The 18,674-nt window shown below is 39.1% G+C and overlaps 1 protein-coding gene across 3 annotated transcripts in view; it reads right to left on the bottom strand.

The window, feature by feature from the left end:
* Positions 1–18,674, bottom strand: part of phkb (phosphorylase kinase, beta) — a 199,506-nt gene that overhangs the window by 121,665 nt on the left and 59,167 nt on the right. For all 3 annotated transcript variants that reach the window (XM_057831354.1, XM_057831348.1, XM_057831364.1), the window contains 4 exons: positions 15,815–15,930; positions 13,616–13,679; positions 9,307–9,402; positions 6,231–6,428 (listed from right to left, as the gene is read on the bottom strand). In XM_057831354.1, the coding sequence (XP_057687337.1) occupies positions 6,231–6,428; positions 9,307–9,402; positions 13,616–13,679; positions 15,815–15,930 (474 nt within the window). The remainder of the gene's footprint in view (positions 1–6,230; positions 6,429–9,306; positions 9,403–13,615; positions 13,680–15,814; positions 15,931–18,674) is intronic.

An 18,674-nucleotide genomic window follows, 5' to 3' on the forward strand; every position in this document is an offset into this window, starting at 1 on the left:
TTACAATGGCTGCTTCTGGCTCAAAAAAAAAAAAAAAAAAAAAAAACATCTAATATCCCTAATATCTAATGTCTGTGTGTGTTTAGGAGGAGTGGGGGTCAAGTCATCAGCCAAAAAAGTGTGCGTTTAGGAGGGAAAAAAATGGACTGGCATATTTAGCAAGTGAAAATAGGTACTAGTACATGTAGGTCTGAACATAATGAAAATAATTCACTTCATAAATAATGCTGGGGTCAGTTACAACAATTAACTCATTCACTCCCAGCCATTTTCACCGGTGCAACCCCCTTCACTCCTGGCTGTTTTACTGGATTTTGACTGATTTTGCAAGGCCCACAGAAAATTAGGTAATATTGCGATATAAACAAGGAACCCACCAAAAAAAGATTAGGCTCTCTTCTTTCAGCAGGAAAAAAAGTTAGTTCATACCTTTAGAATAGATTCTTTAGAAATCAATATTAGAAAATAGCTTAGTTTGATCAATTTTCCAATATCTGATGAAAAAACAGAGAAATTGAGCTTTTTTTGAAAGCATACATTTCAAACATAACTTTGACTTTTACACAGCTATTTTTTTGCTTTAGTTACATCCCAAACATCTGAATAATGTTTTCCTTTTACAAAATAACATAAACAACAAGACAAATAGAGCTTTTGATAGCAAAGTAACAATTTATTTACACATAACTGAGAGATGATGCAGTTTTGGCCGCGACAGACGGGGTAAACTTTTCCCTCATCGCCGCCTGTCTCTGCTCGGCGAGCAGCACCGACTTAACGGCATCGTCCGCTGCACTGGTGGTCCCGGTCGTTCTGCTCAGTCGTCCAGCGCCTGGCAATACGTCCAGAATTCTGCCGTCCGCCTCCTCACCCACACCCGCTCCAGAGAGCACATCACCCCCATCCTCCAACAACTTCACTGGCTTCCAATCTAATACCGGATTCAGTACAAACTCCTCCTCCTCACCTACAAGTCTCTCCATAACCTGGCCCTTTCCTACCTCACTGACCTTCTACAACAGCACTGTCCATCCCGCCGCCTACGTTCTTCCGACTCCAATCTCCTCACACCCATCACTCGCACTAAGCTCCGAACCTTGGGGGACCGAGCCTTCGCCGCTGCTGCTCCCTCACTCTAGGACTCACTCCCAAAACCCATCAGGAACTTGGACTCATTACAAAACTTCAAATCACTCATAAAAACCCACCTGTTCAAACTAGCTTTTCCCAACTCTTAATTCTGTCTATGTGTTATGTTCTGTAAAGCGTCTTTGAGTGTCCAAAAAAGCGCTATACAAGTTTGATGTATTATTATTATCATTATTATCCCGGGCGTCCTCCCGGTTGTTCTGCTCGGTCGTCGGCCGCCTGGCATCCTGGATATCCATTCAGTCTTCCGCCGGCGCCCCGGCCATGCGGCACGGCCGTTTGTTCCGTTGAATCGGGTTGCGGGTCTTACCAAATGCGCTCCTGCTCTCCAGTGGCCAGTTTTATTGCTTTAAAATGGATTTTCAGCGTTGGGCTTTGGAGCTAAATTGAATCAGAACCCAGAGATGTCTCTTGTGAAAAAAAATGTAAAAGACGTATAAATACGTCTTGGGACACTGAAACAATTAAAAATAGAACGTATTTATAAGTTTTGGGGAGCAAATGAGTTAAAACATATGGGAAGACAATGTAAATGACCTATATAACTGAAGTCATTATATATCAAAAATAAGGAAGCTTAAAAGTTGGTGGGGACCATTTGAGCATCCTGAAAAGTTGCTGGTGTTTTGTCCCGACCGTCCCTATGCAAATCTATGCCCTTGGACCAAACATACGCCCTTGGTAGAACACCTAATATATACAGTATTGGCTGTTTCACTATGTAAAATTATACAAACATCCCCCATTCATGCAATAACACAGAAAATGTCTTTTAAAGTGCCTATTCTCTTCTAATGTGACTTCCTAGTGTGAAGGTTCAGCCATGTGTGTGTATTTGAAATGTGTTTGGGCGGTCATCTCGAATGGAGGAGGATGCAAGAGGAGACCATAAACAGACAAAGGTGACAGGCTGAGAGACAGAAGATCCAAGCTTGAGACTGATTTCTGTGGAACTCTTAAGGGGATTTGGCACTTCAGCTGCTGCCCCTTGTAAATGATGACAACTTCATTTTTAATCGACACAGTTTGACACTGCTTCAGGACCATATTGTCTCTTGTAGGGTTACTAATATTTCTGCAAAAAAAGTAGAATAATGAATAAATTGGATAGATTTTGAATGCACTAAAGCGAAACCCTGCTATTTATGTGGGATAAGGAGGGAACCCTGCTGTGATAAGTAAAAATCCATGAATAATTGAAACTTCCATCCTAAAGGAGTATGCAAATGCACAGTGATGTCGCAAGATAGCAGCACAGCACAGCACTTCAAATGGGAGACAATAATAAAGCAAAACTCAATGCATTTAGCATGTAGGCAGTCATTCCAAGAGTGTAGGTTTGCATAGGGACGGTAGGTACATAATACTACCAGATTTCAGGATGCTCAAACTGTCTCCTCCAACTTTTAAGCCACCTTATTAGCATTATATAATGAGTTCAGTTATATGCGTGATTTAGATATGTATCACATATGTTGTAAGGATAGAATAGACCCTACCATTATTAAGTGAATTATTTTTATAATGTTCAGATTTACATTTATCCCTTTTTCACTTGCTGAATGTGCCGTTTTCCCCCCCCCTCAAACTCACGTTTGATTAGCTGATAACTTGACCCCCCAACCCCTCCTCCAAACCCTTCGAGTAGGAGGGATATTATTTTTTGGGCGGCCAGCACAAGCAACTGTAAGTAATGTAAAAAGACGTCAATGTTTGCGCTACTAAAAGTCCGACCTGTATCAGAGTTAGCATAGCATTAATCTGTGTGAACTTGCTAACTTGCAAAACTATTGTAGTCAAGCCAGCTTTCACAAGGAACAACAAAATCAAGCTAGCCGTCCCTCATACGGATCATTGTTTGCATTATGCGCATTACGGTAATGCAATGCGGTGGCTTTAGAGTGCAAGTCCCAAGAATGCGTTCACTTAAGAGGGACATGAACATGAACTGACATGAAAAAAAAAAATCTGTGAAATGAAATCACACATCAGAATATCATGAGAGTACTTTGGTTCAAGTCTTGGGGTAGACTTGGATGCCTCAAGATGTAGATCCGTCCTTGGATTTCTTTTTTTTCCCAAATCACTTCTATATTACAATACTTTAGTTTGACTCTAGGGGTGCTCCCATGTCCCCCAGGAATGGACCCATTCTTGGATAGCTCCCCATTTTTTTAAATAAAGGGGACTTGCCCTTCAAAATATTTCTTTAGTAGTTTTTGAAAACAAAGGTTTGAATCGAACGTTGTATCACGTGAACCAATTCATATAAAAGTTAGTATAAGTCAATACAGATTTAGTTTGCTCTGATCATTTCACATATCAATTAATTGGGTTCATATTTGTAAAAAAGGCTCCGACCCTGTTCAATAATTTGTTTGGTCTTATTAATGTCCCGTCCCGAGCAAAAAGTGTAAATGCAGGTTATGCTGTTATATTGCCTCTACCAATGTTGAGACCAAACCTATGCCCTTAAGTCATTCATCCACGTTACATAAATGGCTGCATATTGAATATGTATATGGCGGAAAACACTCAGGTGACTTGAAATTCCGCTCTAAAACCCCTAATTTGGCCAAATTTCAAAATTGTCCGATATGCATGTGTGATACATCAAATTTTGAACAGGGGGGCATTTAAAAAAAAAAAAAAAATTAACAGCAAAACCCTGACTGGGGGTGAGAGCACGCGAGAGCAGAATTAAAGACGCTATGATTTTAACGCGATATTATCGCGTACTTACCTTGTTTCGATCCAAAAACTCCATTTAGCATGTATTACCGAGTGTCAAGACACAGCTGTGAATGGCCACAGCTGGATTTTTGGTGGATTTTACGGGTGAAACATGGTAATATAACAAGGGTCGTGATGCAGAAATCGCAGACATCAAGGAGTGGTCGAGATTTTCATTTTCATATAGTTAACTTTTTAAATGTTTTTTTTTCCAATTTTTCATTGTTTGAGATGATTATTTATCATCTAAAATATTGGGGTAAATGCGACAGTAACGAAAAAAATACAACTAAGCGATAGTTATGAGGTAGAAATCCGTGACTTTTTTACAGATGCTAATTTTTTCATTTTGACGTAATTTGTTTAAAAGTTTAAAATATGCGAGTGAATAATTTTTTAGTCTTTTTTTTTTTTTTTTTTTTTAAGACATATTAGACATCAATTAATGATTCCTTTTTTTTTTTTTTTTTTTTAAAGATATATTAGACATCAATTAATGATTCCAAGCTAAAAATGACATACATTTCAAATAACAAATACGATTACTTACCTTCTTCTTATGGCTAGGTTGAAACCAAAACAGTTGCGCGATGTCTGTAAACGGGGGTTTCCAGGGTAAAACGGACAAATTAAAAATAGTTCAGGGGCTTAATGCGCCATGAATCTGCTATGGCAGCATATAGACATATGGTTCTATCAAACAGAAAAGTTGTTTTGGCCTAAAATACAGCAGTTTACTTTAAAGAGGAGTGCAAAGAAACTGCTTTTTCAGTCTTGTCTGTGTTTTCAATATATCCAGGGGTGAAAGAAGGCCAGAACGGTCAGGAACGCAGTTCTGGTATAAGATTCAGGGCCGGAATGCTGTTCCGGTATAAGATTCAGAGCCGGAATGCTGTTCCGGTACACAGTGCTTTGATTCCGAAAATATGACGGCAACTGTCAAAACGCTATGTAAAAAAAAATTATATGTATATTATATATATATATATATATATATATATATATATATGCTAAACTGCCACACATGCATTTCATCTCCAAGAAGAAAACAATCAACCAACATCAGATTTACATACACAAGTGTTAACAACAAACATAATAAAGTGCTTGTGTAGCGTGACGTGATCAACAGAGAGGGATAGCTCTGATTGGTTCAAATGTGCATGTTTTCTGGAACAGCAAAAAAAGCAAAATTATTGTTGAATTAATGCGACAAAAAAAGGGCAATGCAACATATATGGATCAAATTTTTAAGAGCAACGAAAGAGTTGAGGAGGTTTATTTTTTTCATATTTAGTTTTATTTGCTCTGATGGGGAGGTTCAAAACATCTTAGCTGTCAATATGCACTTTGGACTTATATTTGTTCATTTATGTTAGGCTACTTATTCCTTTCCTTATGATTTAAAAAAGTCAATGTTGGCGCGATCTTCAAAATATATTCCATTACACGCTGCATAATATAAGTCATTTGTACTTATTTTTCTGAATGTATGTTACCTCTATCTTTATTATTAAAAAAAAAACAAAAAGTAAATGTTTACATTAACTTCAAATTTAACATACGTCATATGTTCTTAAGTAGTTAAAATTGAGATTTGGCATTTAGTATGTGAGGAAATGAGGGAAAATTAAAATTAGGAGATGAAGGTTGGGGTTATTGCTGTTTTTGTTAACGTTTATTTTGCAAATCACTGAAAAGATACAATTTTGAATGAAAATCAGTTTTTGTATGTGTTATAGAAAAAACTGTGCTAAAACAGTTTTCTTTGCATTTCAGTAGTTTAAGAGGTTTGACCCACCCCCAAAAAATGAAAGAAAAAATAAATAAATAAATAAATAAATAAATAAATACAATTTCTGGCTCCATTACGACCTTCACGTCGGGGAGTTCCGGGAAGAAATTCTAGCCACTTTCACCCTTGCATATATCTGGTTGGGTTTTGAATGTATGGCTTTAAATTAGGCTTTCGAAAAATGGTTAATAATGCCAAATAAGGGCTCAAGTTTAGAGTTTCTAATGAGGTTTTCAAGCCACGAGTCAAATGGTTCCAAACCAAGTAGGTTCTCAAAATAAAGTGTGTATGTTTTAAACTTATAAAAAAACAAAAAAACAAAACAGTGTTCAAACCAGGAAATGAAATGAAGACGTTCAAGTGAGATTAGAGTTTAAAAAAAGTTTATGTTGAGGATTTTAAAATTAGTGTTAAAATTAAGGTTTCAAACCTTGTTTGGAAGTGTTAAGTGTTAACAAATGAGTCTTTTGGGAGTTATTTCCCACGACAACTACAATGTAATTATAATTCAATGTTAATCCAGTTATAAAAGACAAAACGATGGAAGTCCTACCTTCATTTCGGCAGGTTTGTAGTATCGACGATCCTTGTCCTCATTGGAGGTACGGTATCCATCACGGAGGAAGCGCTTGAAGCCGTACTTGCCACGCAACTTGCGGACGATTTTGTCCAGTGTCTGACTGTAGAGAGCATCGTCATCCACAGCAAAAGCCGGGTAGCTGATGGTGGGCAGTAAAGCTGCGTCTGTATTCTGAAAAACAAAACGACATTTTTTTTTTTTTTTTGCCAAACGATTAAGGTTTGGACAGGTTGTTAAACCCTATGGATCAGTTCTAGTCCTTCTGATTATTGTGACCAGTGTCATGGAATCCTATAGATTCATCCCAGGAGTGTTTTTTCTACACTTAACTACAGCTTATCGTCAGAGAAAAAAAAGCCACGGTTCTCCCTGGTGGATCATGTCTATCCATTCCCGAAGGCTGGTGGTCGAAGGTGTCGCCAGATGGAATATTGAATTCCAATCCTCCTTCACAGGCCAAGGGGTCCAGAAGTCATACTTATATTTTAGTTATTTCTTGGGATTTTTCCTTCTTCTTCTTCTCCAACCTACATTTTATAGCGCCGAGGCACCGTGCTGAGTTCCAGACACCCGCTGACATCTTGACGTTAGTCTGATGTGCGCAATTAACCTCTCATAGCCGTCGTCACAAGGCTTCCATTTCAAATCTGACGGGAGGGAAGAGGATGAGGAGAAGGAGGAAGAAGATGGGATTAAGATCACAGCTGCTTCAAAAAGGGAAGCGAGGACGCCTCCGAAGGGAAGCACTTGAGCTTTTTTAGCGTCCATTCTGAGCTAAAATGCACCAGGTTTCATCTCAGAGGGGAGAGTTCATAAACTGAGTTGAACATCTGCTAATTAATAGCGCCTCAGAGACCATCCGTATCTCCACAAAGTCCATTTAGTTGTTAAATCTACAGTCCCTGTGCACTCCTTTTTCTATACATGTTTTCTTATCAGTGGTCCTCCACACTCCCACTTTGCTATGAATCTTGCATTGAGAACCCTATTCTTTTGAACTAGACACAGATGTCAAAGTCTCTCGACATTAGGAAATGATAATGAGCGAGCTCAATAGAAATAAATTGAACATCAAGAAACAGCCCAAAGAGTATCATCTGCAATGCTTATCTTAAAGAGGATCACATGGTGCTGGAGCATATCCCATCTGACTACAGGATGAAGGTGGGTTACAACTTTCTTTTAATAAACTATTAGTAAGCCAAACGGGCACACTTAGATAAACTACGATTCATAATAAATAATCACAAGAGTTGCCCGATAATGACTATTTGAAAAATAACTGATATCCAGATGTTGTCCAACTCCAAAATCCTATACCAATATACAGTGGGGCAAATATGTTTTTAGTCAACCACCAATTGTGCAAGTTCTCCTACTTGAAAAGATTAGAAAGGCCTGTAATTGTCAACATGGGTAAACCTCAACCATGAGACAGAATGTGGAAACAAAAAACAGAAAATCACATTGTTTGATTTTCAAAGAATTTACTTCCAAATTAGAGTGGAAAATAAGTATTTGGTCACCTAAAAACAACCATGATTTCTGGCTGTCAAATGGGTCTAACTTCTTCTAACGAGGTCTAACGAGGTTCCACTCGTTACATGTATTAATGGCACCTGTTTTAACTTTTTATCGGTATAAAAGACACCTGTCCACAATCTCAGTCAGTCACACTCCAAACTCCACTATGGCCAAGATCAAAGAGCTGTCGAAGGACACCAGAGACAAAATTGTAGACCTGCACCAGGCTGGGAAGACTGAATCTTCAATAGGTAAAACACTTGGTGTAAAGAAATCAACTGTGGGAGCAATTAGAAAAAGGAAGACATACAACACCACTGATAATCTCCCTCGGTCTGGGGCTCCATGCAAGATCTCGCCCCGTGGTGTCAAAATGATAACAAGAACGGTGAGCAAAAATCCAAGAACCACACGTGGGAACCTAGTGAATGACCTACAGAGAGCTGGGACCACAATAACAAAGGCTACTATCAGTAACACAATGCGCCGCCAGGGACTTAAATCCTGCACTGCCAGACGTGTCCCTCTGCTGAAGAAAGTACACGTCCAGACCCATCTGCGGTCCGCTAGAGAGCATTTGGATGATCCAGAAGAGGACTGGGAGAATGTGTTATGGTCATATGAAACCAAAATAAAAAATTTTGGTAGTAACACAGGTTCTAGTGTTTGGAGGAGAAAGAATACTGAATTGCATCTGAAGAACACCATACCCACTGTGAAGCATGGGGTGGAAACATCATGCTTTGGAGCCGTTTTTCTGCAAAGGGACGAGGACAACTCATCTGTGTAAAGGAAAGAATGAATGGGGCCATCTATCGAGAGATTTGGAGTGAAAATCGTCTTCCATCAGCAAGGGCATTGAAGATGAGGCATGGCTGGGTCTTTCAGCATGACAATGATCCCAAACACACAGCCAGGGCAACAAAGGAGTGGCTTCGTAAGAAGCATTTCAAGGTTCTGGAGTGGCCTAGCCAGTCTCCAGATCTCAACCCCATAGAAAATCTGTGGAGGGAGTTGAAAGTCCGTGTTGCCCAACGACAGCCCCATAACATCACTGCTCTAGAGGAGATCTGCATGGAGGAATGGGCCAAAATAACAGCAACACTGTGTGAAAAGCTTGTGAAGAGTTACAGAAAACATTTGGCCTCCGTTATTGCCAACAAAGGGTACATAAGAAAGTATTGAGATGAACTTTTGGTATTGACCAAATACTTATTTTCCACCTTGATTTGGAAATAAATTCTTTAACAATAAAAAAATGTGATTTTCTGGGTTTTTTTCCCCACATTCCGTCTCTAATGGTTGAGGTTTACCCATGTTGACAATTACAGGCCTCTCTAATATTTTCAAGTGGGAGAACTTGCACAATTAGTGGTTGACTAAATACTTATTTGCCCCACTGTTTAGTAGGAAAAACACACCAAAGATCAGAAATAAACACAGCAACTAGAAATTATCCACATTTTATTTTCCCTCCCACATGAACATTAGTGGGTGGTCAGAGGAACAATGTGGGTGCACTCACATGAGAGCGTGACTCTCGTGGCAGCAGTGAACACAACGTTTGCCTGTTTCGGTTGTGGGCGTCCAGATCCACAAAGATCACCGACCAGGAGCAACCCTGAACACACACGCACAAACATGAGCACCAAAGGATATCCAAACGCACACACATGCTTACATGCACACACATAGACACCCACACCCACATACAGAAAGACACACTCGTACAGACAGACACACTTATTTAAACACGACCCGACATGATGTGAAGCGTGGGAGTGCTCCAACAACAGCAAGTCAAGAGTCATCCAATCGTTCAAAAACATCCCATGCACTTAAACGTCCCACCATCGATGCTTTTTACTTAGCGAGTGGTCAAACGTTTGGAAAAAAAAAAACATCTTTCTCCCTCCACCTGCTAAGCACTTTCTAATGTAAGCACAAATGCATTATGGATGATTATTGCCTACACGCTCTATTTTCTACTTCTATCCGGAAAAAAAAATGAGTTGGACGGAGAGGGCTTTTAGTCAAATTGGTGAGGTATGCAAAGAGCAAGGGATTATGGGTCAACACTGTTGATTGAGGAACTGGGAGCAAAAAATGTGCCTCAGCCTCAATTAGTTGTTCAGATCAAGCCAAGGCAGAATATAAAGTATTGGCCCGAATATAAGACAGCCCTGATTATAAGACGACCCCCTCTTTTTCATGACTCAAGTTTGAAAAAAGACTTTTTAAACACCAAATTAATTTTTACAAAGAAAATAATTACAGTACATCCGAAACAAATGATTTATCACAATATATTTGAGAGAGGAAAAGCATATTATTTTGCCTCATTCAAATCTTAATATCTGAACATTTAAATATGTAAACTAAAGTGCAATCACATTCGTAAATGAATGGCTTCTGGTTTATGAAATGTAAATAAACCAATCTATTGTGATAAAACAACAAACTTGCAATAACTGCATTAACTAACAAAGTTAAGTCGAACTGTAACTGTAGTCTTGAAACAAATCTTAATACGGAGAAACATTGCAATAAAATAATGCAAACTGGTCAAACTAGTAACTGAGAACTGTCATGACAGAACATCGCTTCAATGATATCTGGCGCCATCTAGTGTCGTGAATGGGGAGAGTAGCTGAGATCTGTCATAACAGAACATCGCTTCAATGATATCTGGCGCCATCTAGTGTCGTGAATGGGTATAATGTCTAGACCGCGAATATAAGACAACCCCCTCTTTTTCAGTCTTATTTCAATGCAAAAAACACTGTCTAATATTTGGGCCAATACGCTATCTTTAAATGTGTATATTTAAAGCAACACTATGTAACTTCTCAGTTTTGGTCGATTTTAGCGACGCCGGTGGACAAAAGCAGTAGTGTTTTGCCTAAAGGAAGACTGCGTGGATGGATTAAACAACATTTTCTGTTTCCAGCAGCTGTGTGAAGGATGAATGGTAATAAGGTAATGAATCCAGTTGTGGCTAAACAATAGCATATGACGGTTAGCAACCGTGTGGCTAAAAGGGGGATGTAGGTGAAAGGGGGAAGTGACATATGCGTAAAGCAGTCAGCACATTTGTAGTTTTTTTTGTGTGGCAGGGTTCCTGCCACCCCCGTCAAAGTTAATTAGTGCCGGCGAAAGCAATACAGACCCCCTCAAGATATAAAAGAGTTGTCACTCAACTAGTTGTCAGTCGGCATATCATCACAGATGTTATAAAAATATTTTATAAAGGTTAAAAAAAAAAAAACATACCTAGTGTTGCTTTAAATGTTTTGCATTTGATTTTTAATATACAGTATTATTTCCATATCAATGATTGTTTAGTTGCATACAATTACAATGAGCAACATTTCTTTTATATTTTCAATAAAATGAAAACATATTAGCAAAATGATTTTACACAATTTTTAGATTTGATTTCACGAAATTACTTGTTACATTAATTACATTTATTATTAATAACAGAAATAAAATGTTGTTTTAATATTCAAATCAAAACCTATATTTCATATATTTTAAATCTATTTCATTTATAGACGATAGTGATATATTGTAAAAATATGCCAAATAAAATTAGCATTTTTCTATGCATTGAAAGATTTTGCATTGATTTCATGAATCCATTTGTAAGTCATTTATAATTGCATCCTCTGTAAGGACAAAAAAATAGTCATCATTTTATTAATCATTGGTTACATACTGTATTTGTAATATTTGTAATAAGCTATGTGTAACATGTCATTGCAGTGACTGTTAGACTGGATTAAATGACGTTTAAATGATGTTTCTCACGCATTTGCCTCAGATCAATTTTTATAACGACAAGAAAACAAAAAGTTGACAAAAAAAGAATACAAAAAATGAAACACCTCGCCTCACATTCATGTCACACAAAGAAAAATGGGAAAATGACAAATTCGCAAGGCATATTGAAATGTGATGATATCACCCGCAGCTGTGAGACAGCCAACTGGGAAATCAGCCCTGATAGACATTATTAATACAGAAACCATGAACTGATTCTTTTTTTTTGTCTGTGATCAGACTATTAAATATGGCACAAATATGGTATTATTAGTGGTGTATATGCTAGTAAACACAGTATCATGATACAATACAGGTACATAAAATATGATATAAATACAGTGCCTTGCAAAAGTATTCGGCCCCCTTGAATCTTGCAACCTTTTGCCACAATTCAGGCTTCAAACATAAAGATATGAAATTTAATTTTTTTGTCAAGAATCAACAACAAGTGGGACACAATCGTGAAGTGGAACAACATTTATTGGATAATTTCAACTTTTTTAACAAATAAAAAACTGAAAAGTGGGGCGTGCAATATTATTCGGCCCCTTTACTTTCAGTGCAGCAAACTCACTCCAGAAGTTCAGTGAGGATCTCTGAATGATCCAATGTTGTCCTAAATGACCGATGATGATAAATAGAATCCACCTGTGTGTAATCAAGTCTCCGTATAAATGCACCTGCTCTGTGATAGTCTCAGGGTTCTGTTTAAAGTGCAGAGAGCATTATGAAAACCAAGGAACACACCAGGCAGGTCCGAGATACTGTTGTGGAGAAGTTTAAAGCCGGATCTGGATACAAAAAGATTTCCCAAGCTTTAAACATCTCAAGGAGCACTGTGTAAGCCATCATATCGAAATGGAAGGGGCATCAGACCACTGCAAATCTACCAAGACCCGGCCGTCCTTCCAAACTTTCTTCTCAAACAAGGAGAAAACTGATCAGAGATGTAGCCAAGAGGCCCATGATCACTCTGGATGAACTGCAGAGATCTACAGCTGAGGTGGGAGAGTCTGTCCATAGGACAACAATCAGTCGTACACTGCACAAATCTGGCCTTTATGGAAGAGTGGCAAGAAGAAAGCCATTTCTCAAAGATATCCATAAAAAAGTCTCGTTTAAAGTTTGCCACAAGCCACCTGGGAGACACACCAAACATGCGGAAGAAGGTGCTCTGGTCAGATGAAGCCAAAATGGAACTTTTTGGCCACAATGCAAAACGATATGTTTGGCGTAAAAGCAACACAGCTCATCACCCTGAACACACCATCCCCACTGTCAAACATGGTGGTGGCAGCATCATGGTTTGGGCCTGCTTTTCTTCAGCAGGGACAGGGAAGATGGTTAAAATTGACGGGAAGATGGATGCAGCCAAATACAGGAACATTCTGGAAGAAAACCTGTTGGTATCTGCACAAGACCTGAGACTGGGACGGAGATTTATCTTCCAACAGGACAATGATCCAAAACATAAAGCCAAATCTACAATGGAATGGTTAAAAAATAAACATATCCAGGTGTTAGAATGGCCAAGTCAAAGTCCAGACCTGAATCCAATCGAGAATCTGTGGAAAGAGCTAAAGACTGCTGTTCACAAACACTCTACATCCAACCTCACTGAGCTCGAGCTGTTTTGCAAGGAAGAATGGGCAAGAATGTCAGTCTCTCGATGTGCAAAACTGATAGAAACATACCCCAAGCGACTTGCAGCTGTAATTGGAGCAAAAGGTGGCGCTACAAAGTATTAACGCAAGGGGGCCGAATAATATTGCACGCCCCACTTTTCAGTTTTGTATTTGTTAAAGTTTAAATTATCCAATAAATTTTGTTCCACTTCACGATTGTGTCCCACTTGTTGTTGATTCTTGACAAAAAATTAAAATTTTATATCTTTATGTTTGAAGCCTGAAATGTGGCGAAAGGTTGCAAGGTTCAAGGGGGCCGAATACTTTTGCAAGGCACTGTATAATATAATACACGTATCAACTCAACGAAATAGGGCATACCTGGTTTCCAAACAGGTTAAATCCATTGATAGCCTCCAGAGCAGCCTTGGCCAGGCCGACAGAGCTGCACAGAACAACATTTTAAATTTGAACTTTATTAACAGCAACTGATTTCTACACTCACAATGCGCTACTGTTGTGTTTCCCCAAAAACATAAAAATAAAAATAAAAAAAGACCAGAGGGGAGCGTTGTAAAATGTCAACATCACCCAAATTTTTTTGACTCATAGATCCTAAACATTTATAATGTTTAAAGTGCGTATGACAGGATAAAAAAGTCTTAAATAGCATTATTATGTGAATTAGAAACATATTTTGAGACGATTCGACTATATACAACAATTTGGCAAAGCGCAGATGATGTGAAATTAGTTTTTTAATCTGCCATTTTAATCTGCCTAAATGGAGAATGACGTCGGCAGGGTCATGAATTTATGATTTAGAATTCGGCCCATTGAGGGGGAATTATTCAGAACGGGGAAAATGTGACGAAAAGAGCAGCAAAATGTCATTGTTTCAATCTATCTACTACAATATTTTTACAGGATATTCTTTTTATCAAAGTATTTTTCCCCAATTGGTGAATAAATGGTATGGTCATGACACATAACAGTCTTGTGGTAAATGGAATATGAAATAATAAAAATGCATTTAATCAGTAGGACATGGCAAAATTACTCCATAATGGTCGAAACTGTCGACTTCTTGGCACCTCCTGATATTTTATGCCACAGGAGTTAGTCGGCTTTTGTCATTTCCCTGCCCCGGCTTCGGAGAGTGTAAACAAACCAGGAGGCATGACAGCTAGCCGACATGCTAACCTGAACCGAGCGACGTCTCAAAGTGTTATTTTCGCTTTTCGAAGCGAAAAATCACACAAAACAACCCCGGATCATATCACGCGGTGGAGGGGTTGTCGATTGTCTTCGCTGATCGGCAACCCGCCCAGTGGCAAGCAAGTTACAGCTCATAGTTCTCCTGCTGCGGGAAGGAGAGCTTGTTTGCCTGGGAAGCAGCTAGAGAATGACCGCCGGACAAACCGGCCGACATCGGAGGCGCAAATGGCTGCCACATGGTCAACACGAATATGGCGTAAATAATGCTTAAAAACACGGCGAAGACTTAAAGACTTTTCTACATGTCCGTCCATGATGAAATGTAAGTAAATATTCCTTTATTTAAAGAAAGTTTGTAGTGTTTACTTTGTAATCGCTGTATTCGTGGCCATTGTTAACACAAAGTTGCAATTTGACAGAACACCCGGCACATGAAGATGGCAATAAGCCGAGTATAGCGCTCTCCCGGCGGGGGTGCGACAAGCCGTCGGTCATCGGCCGAGTGGCATTCACGGTGGACAAGGAGCATTAAAACGTGTACCATGATCCCAGGATTCGACATAATACAAAACACGATGTTTCCTCACTTCCTCGTAAGTCCAATCGTCCCACAGTTGTCGCAACCTGTTTTGACCGATCTCGGGGTGAACGGGAACATTTTAAAACCCGAAAAGGCTCACACCCCTCTCCCAGGTGCAGCTACAAAACCCTGCAGCAGTTTGGCTGGCGTAATGCGAAAAATAAACAAATTAATCCGCAAAATCAGCTGAATCTGCAGTCCATCTGCATGCTATGAAGCAATGCTGTATTGTTAAATGCTGACCCAGGTGACGTCACATTCGCATTCGTCGTAAACCCGAGACTGAAGCCGGAAATCCCTTATTTTCATGGCGTGGGATTAAAAAATTAAATTTGAAGAAATCTGTTTTTTTTGCACTGTTAATAAACAATATTTATTACTGACTGCTGGTATCACATGTCACCTTACCTATAGTGCAAGAGTACCACTATTACAAGTCTTTTTAATTGTTTTTTTATTGTGTACATACTTTTTAATCCATTTTTTGTGCATGTGTGCACTCCATGGGGCAGCTTTAAATCTCATGACACTTTGTGTAATGACAATAAAGGTATTGTATTCTATTCTATTCTATTCTATTCTATTCTATTCTATTCTATTCTATTCTATTCTATTCTATTCTATTCAAAATAATACGTTCGCTTCCACACACATCCAAGCGGCCCATTCACTCAGGAGCATAAAATACCGCGTGAAATAAGAAATACACATTATTTTTGGTGTCATAGGCACTTTAACTTATTTAAGTTTCTGAGCCCAAAAATGGAAAAAATCCAACTGACCTTGAATGCAGCTCAGTGCTGCCATTGTTATACTTGCTGCCTCGCTCCCACATGCCATAGTCTGGCACTCGGTAAGCTCTCTCTACGCAGAACACAAGGTTCTGGATAAAGGACACCTGTAACAAAATCAGAGGAAAAAAGTTGATCCCCAACATTCCAAGCCCATGCGAAGCCATAAAAAACCATGAAAGAGAGGCCGTATCAAAATTAATGCAATTTTTTAGAAACCTTAAAATACTGGTCCGCTTTCTAATTGGATGCTATATAGCAGAGTTTCCACATCAAAACAGGCAGCTAATGCTATACTAAGATCAATTGTTGCATGAGTTGATGAAGCCTGCTCATTTGAGAGCCGAAACGTATTTACAGCCAAGTAGAACACTCCAGTATGGCAATCAATTCAATGCCTAGAGAATTAAATTACCTGGATGAATAAAAATATTCAGAGGCATGAGTCTTCCTTTCATTAAAGATACTTTATCATCGACTGCAATTTTGACAGAGAAAGATACACGGGTCTGAACTAGAGTATTCGTAAAAACCTGTGTACTACTAATTTTAAATGTGTTTTATAGCACATTTTTTTGTTTTTAGATATATTTTTAATGGATATTAAGGTTACGGTGAAGAATCAGAATTGCAAGTGGCACGTTATAAGTGCTTATACAGTGCGGAAAATATGTATTTCAACACCCTGCGATTTTGCAAATTCTCCGACTTAGAAATGATGGGCAGCGTTGAAATTTTCATGATAGGTGCTTGTCCACTGTGAGAGACAACAATGTATGATTTTTTAACCATTTATTTTGTATTATACTGCTGCAAATAAGAATTTAAACAACTGTCTATTAGCTAGAACTGTGAGCCTCAAAGACCTGTTCGTTGCCTTTAAAACTCCTCTCTAACTCACCTCCACTCTAATTCTCCTAAATATTATAAATATAAAATATATAGATATAATATAATCCATATAATATATAATTATCCTAAATGGAGGGAGGTAACTTTTTGAGTCTGACTTTTTGACCTGTTTGAGGCGGCTAGCTGCATATAAACACCTGTCCACCCCATACACCCCAAAGAGCTTCCCAAAGACATCAGAGACAGAATTGTAGACCTCTACAAGGCTGGAAAGAGTTACAGGGCAATTGCCAAGCAGCTTGGTGATATAAGACCCACCATTGGAGCAATTATTAGAAAATGGAAGAAGCTAAACATGACTGTCAATCTCCTTCAGATTGGGGCTCCATGCAAGATCTCGATCGTAGGGTCTCAATGATCCTTAAAAATTGTGAGGAATCAGGAGGAGCTGGTCCATGACCTGAAAGGAACTGGGACCACCATTTCCAAGGTTACTGTTGGTAATACACCAAGACGTTATGGTTTAAAATCACGCATGGCATGGAAGGTTCCCCTGCTTAAACCAGCATAAACCTGTTAGTCACCTTTAAAAAGTCCAACTCCCCTCCACTTATAAAGCTGCACAGAAACACCTATCCACCCCATAAAATCAGTTCCAATAACTAAAATGGGCAAGACCAAAGAGCTGTCCAAAGAAATCAGAGACCGAATTATAGACCTACACAGGGCTGGAAAAAGTTAGGGGGCAATTGCCAAACAGTTTGATGAAACAAGATTCACTGATGGAGCAATTATTAGAAAAGGGAAGAAGATCACCAGTTATGTTTAACTCCCTCGGACTGGGGCTCCATGCAAGATCTCGCCTCGTTGTGTCTCAATAATCTTAACTCATTCACTCCCAACCATTTTCACCGGTGCAACCCCGTTCGCTCCCGGCCTTTTTACTGGATTTTGACTGATTTTGCAAGGCCCACAGAAAATTCTGTTCTATTGCTATATAAACATGGAACCCACCAAAAGAAAGATAAGACTCTCTTCTTTCAGCAGGAAAAAACTTAGTTCATATCTTTTTCCATTCTTTAGAAATCAGCATTAGAAAATAGCTTAGTTTGAGCAATTTTCCAATTTCTGATGAAAAAAACAGAGAAATTGAGCTTTTTGTAAACACATACATTTCAAACTTTGACTTTAACACAGCTATTTTTTGCTTTAGTTATATCCCAAACATCTGAATAATGTTTTCCTTTTACAAAATAACATAAACAACAAGACAAATAGAGCTTTTGATAGGAATGTAACAATTTATTTACACATAACTAACTGAGAGATGATGCTGTTTTGGCCGCGACAGACGGGGTAAACTTTTCCCTCATCGCCGCCTGTCTCTGCTCGGCGAGCAGCACCGACTGAACGGCATCGTCCGCTGCACTGGTGGTCCCGTTCGTTCTGCTCGGTCATCCAGCACCTGGCATCCCGGGCGTCCTCCCGGTTGTTCTGCTCGGTTGTCCGCCGCCTGGCATCCTGGAAGTCCATTCGGTCTTCCGCCTGCGCCCCGGCCGTGCGGCACAGCCGTTCGTTCCGTTGAATCGGGTTGCTGGTCTTACCAAATGTGCTACTGCCCTCCAGTGGCGAGTTTTATTGCTTTAAAATTGATTTTCAGCGTTATGCTTTGGAGTTAAGTTGAATAAGAACCTAGAGATGTCTCTTGTGAAAAAAAACGTAAAAGATGTATAAATACGTCTTTGGGACACTGAAACAATTAAAAATAGAACATAATTATACGTTTTTGGGAACAAATGAGTAAAGAAAGGTGAGGAATTTGCAAAGAACTACACAGGAGGAGCTATGGAGCTGGCCAATGACCTGAAAGGAGCTGGGTCCACTGTTTCCAAGGTTATACACAGAGAAGTCATGAAGGTTCCCCTGCTTAAACCATCACATTTACAGGTCCGTCTTAAGTTTGCCAATGACAATTTGGATGATCCAGAGGAGTCATGGG

This window comes from Corythoichthys intestinalis, chromosome 1 (assembly GCF_030265065.1).
Source record: "Corythoichthys intestinalis isolate RoL2023-P3 chromosome 1, ASM3026506v1, whole genome shotgun sequence".
Classification (NCBI taxonomy): Eukaryota; Metazoa; Chordata; class Actinopteri; order Syngnathiformes; family Syngnathidae; genus Corythoichthys; species Corythoichthys intestinalis.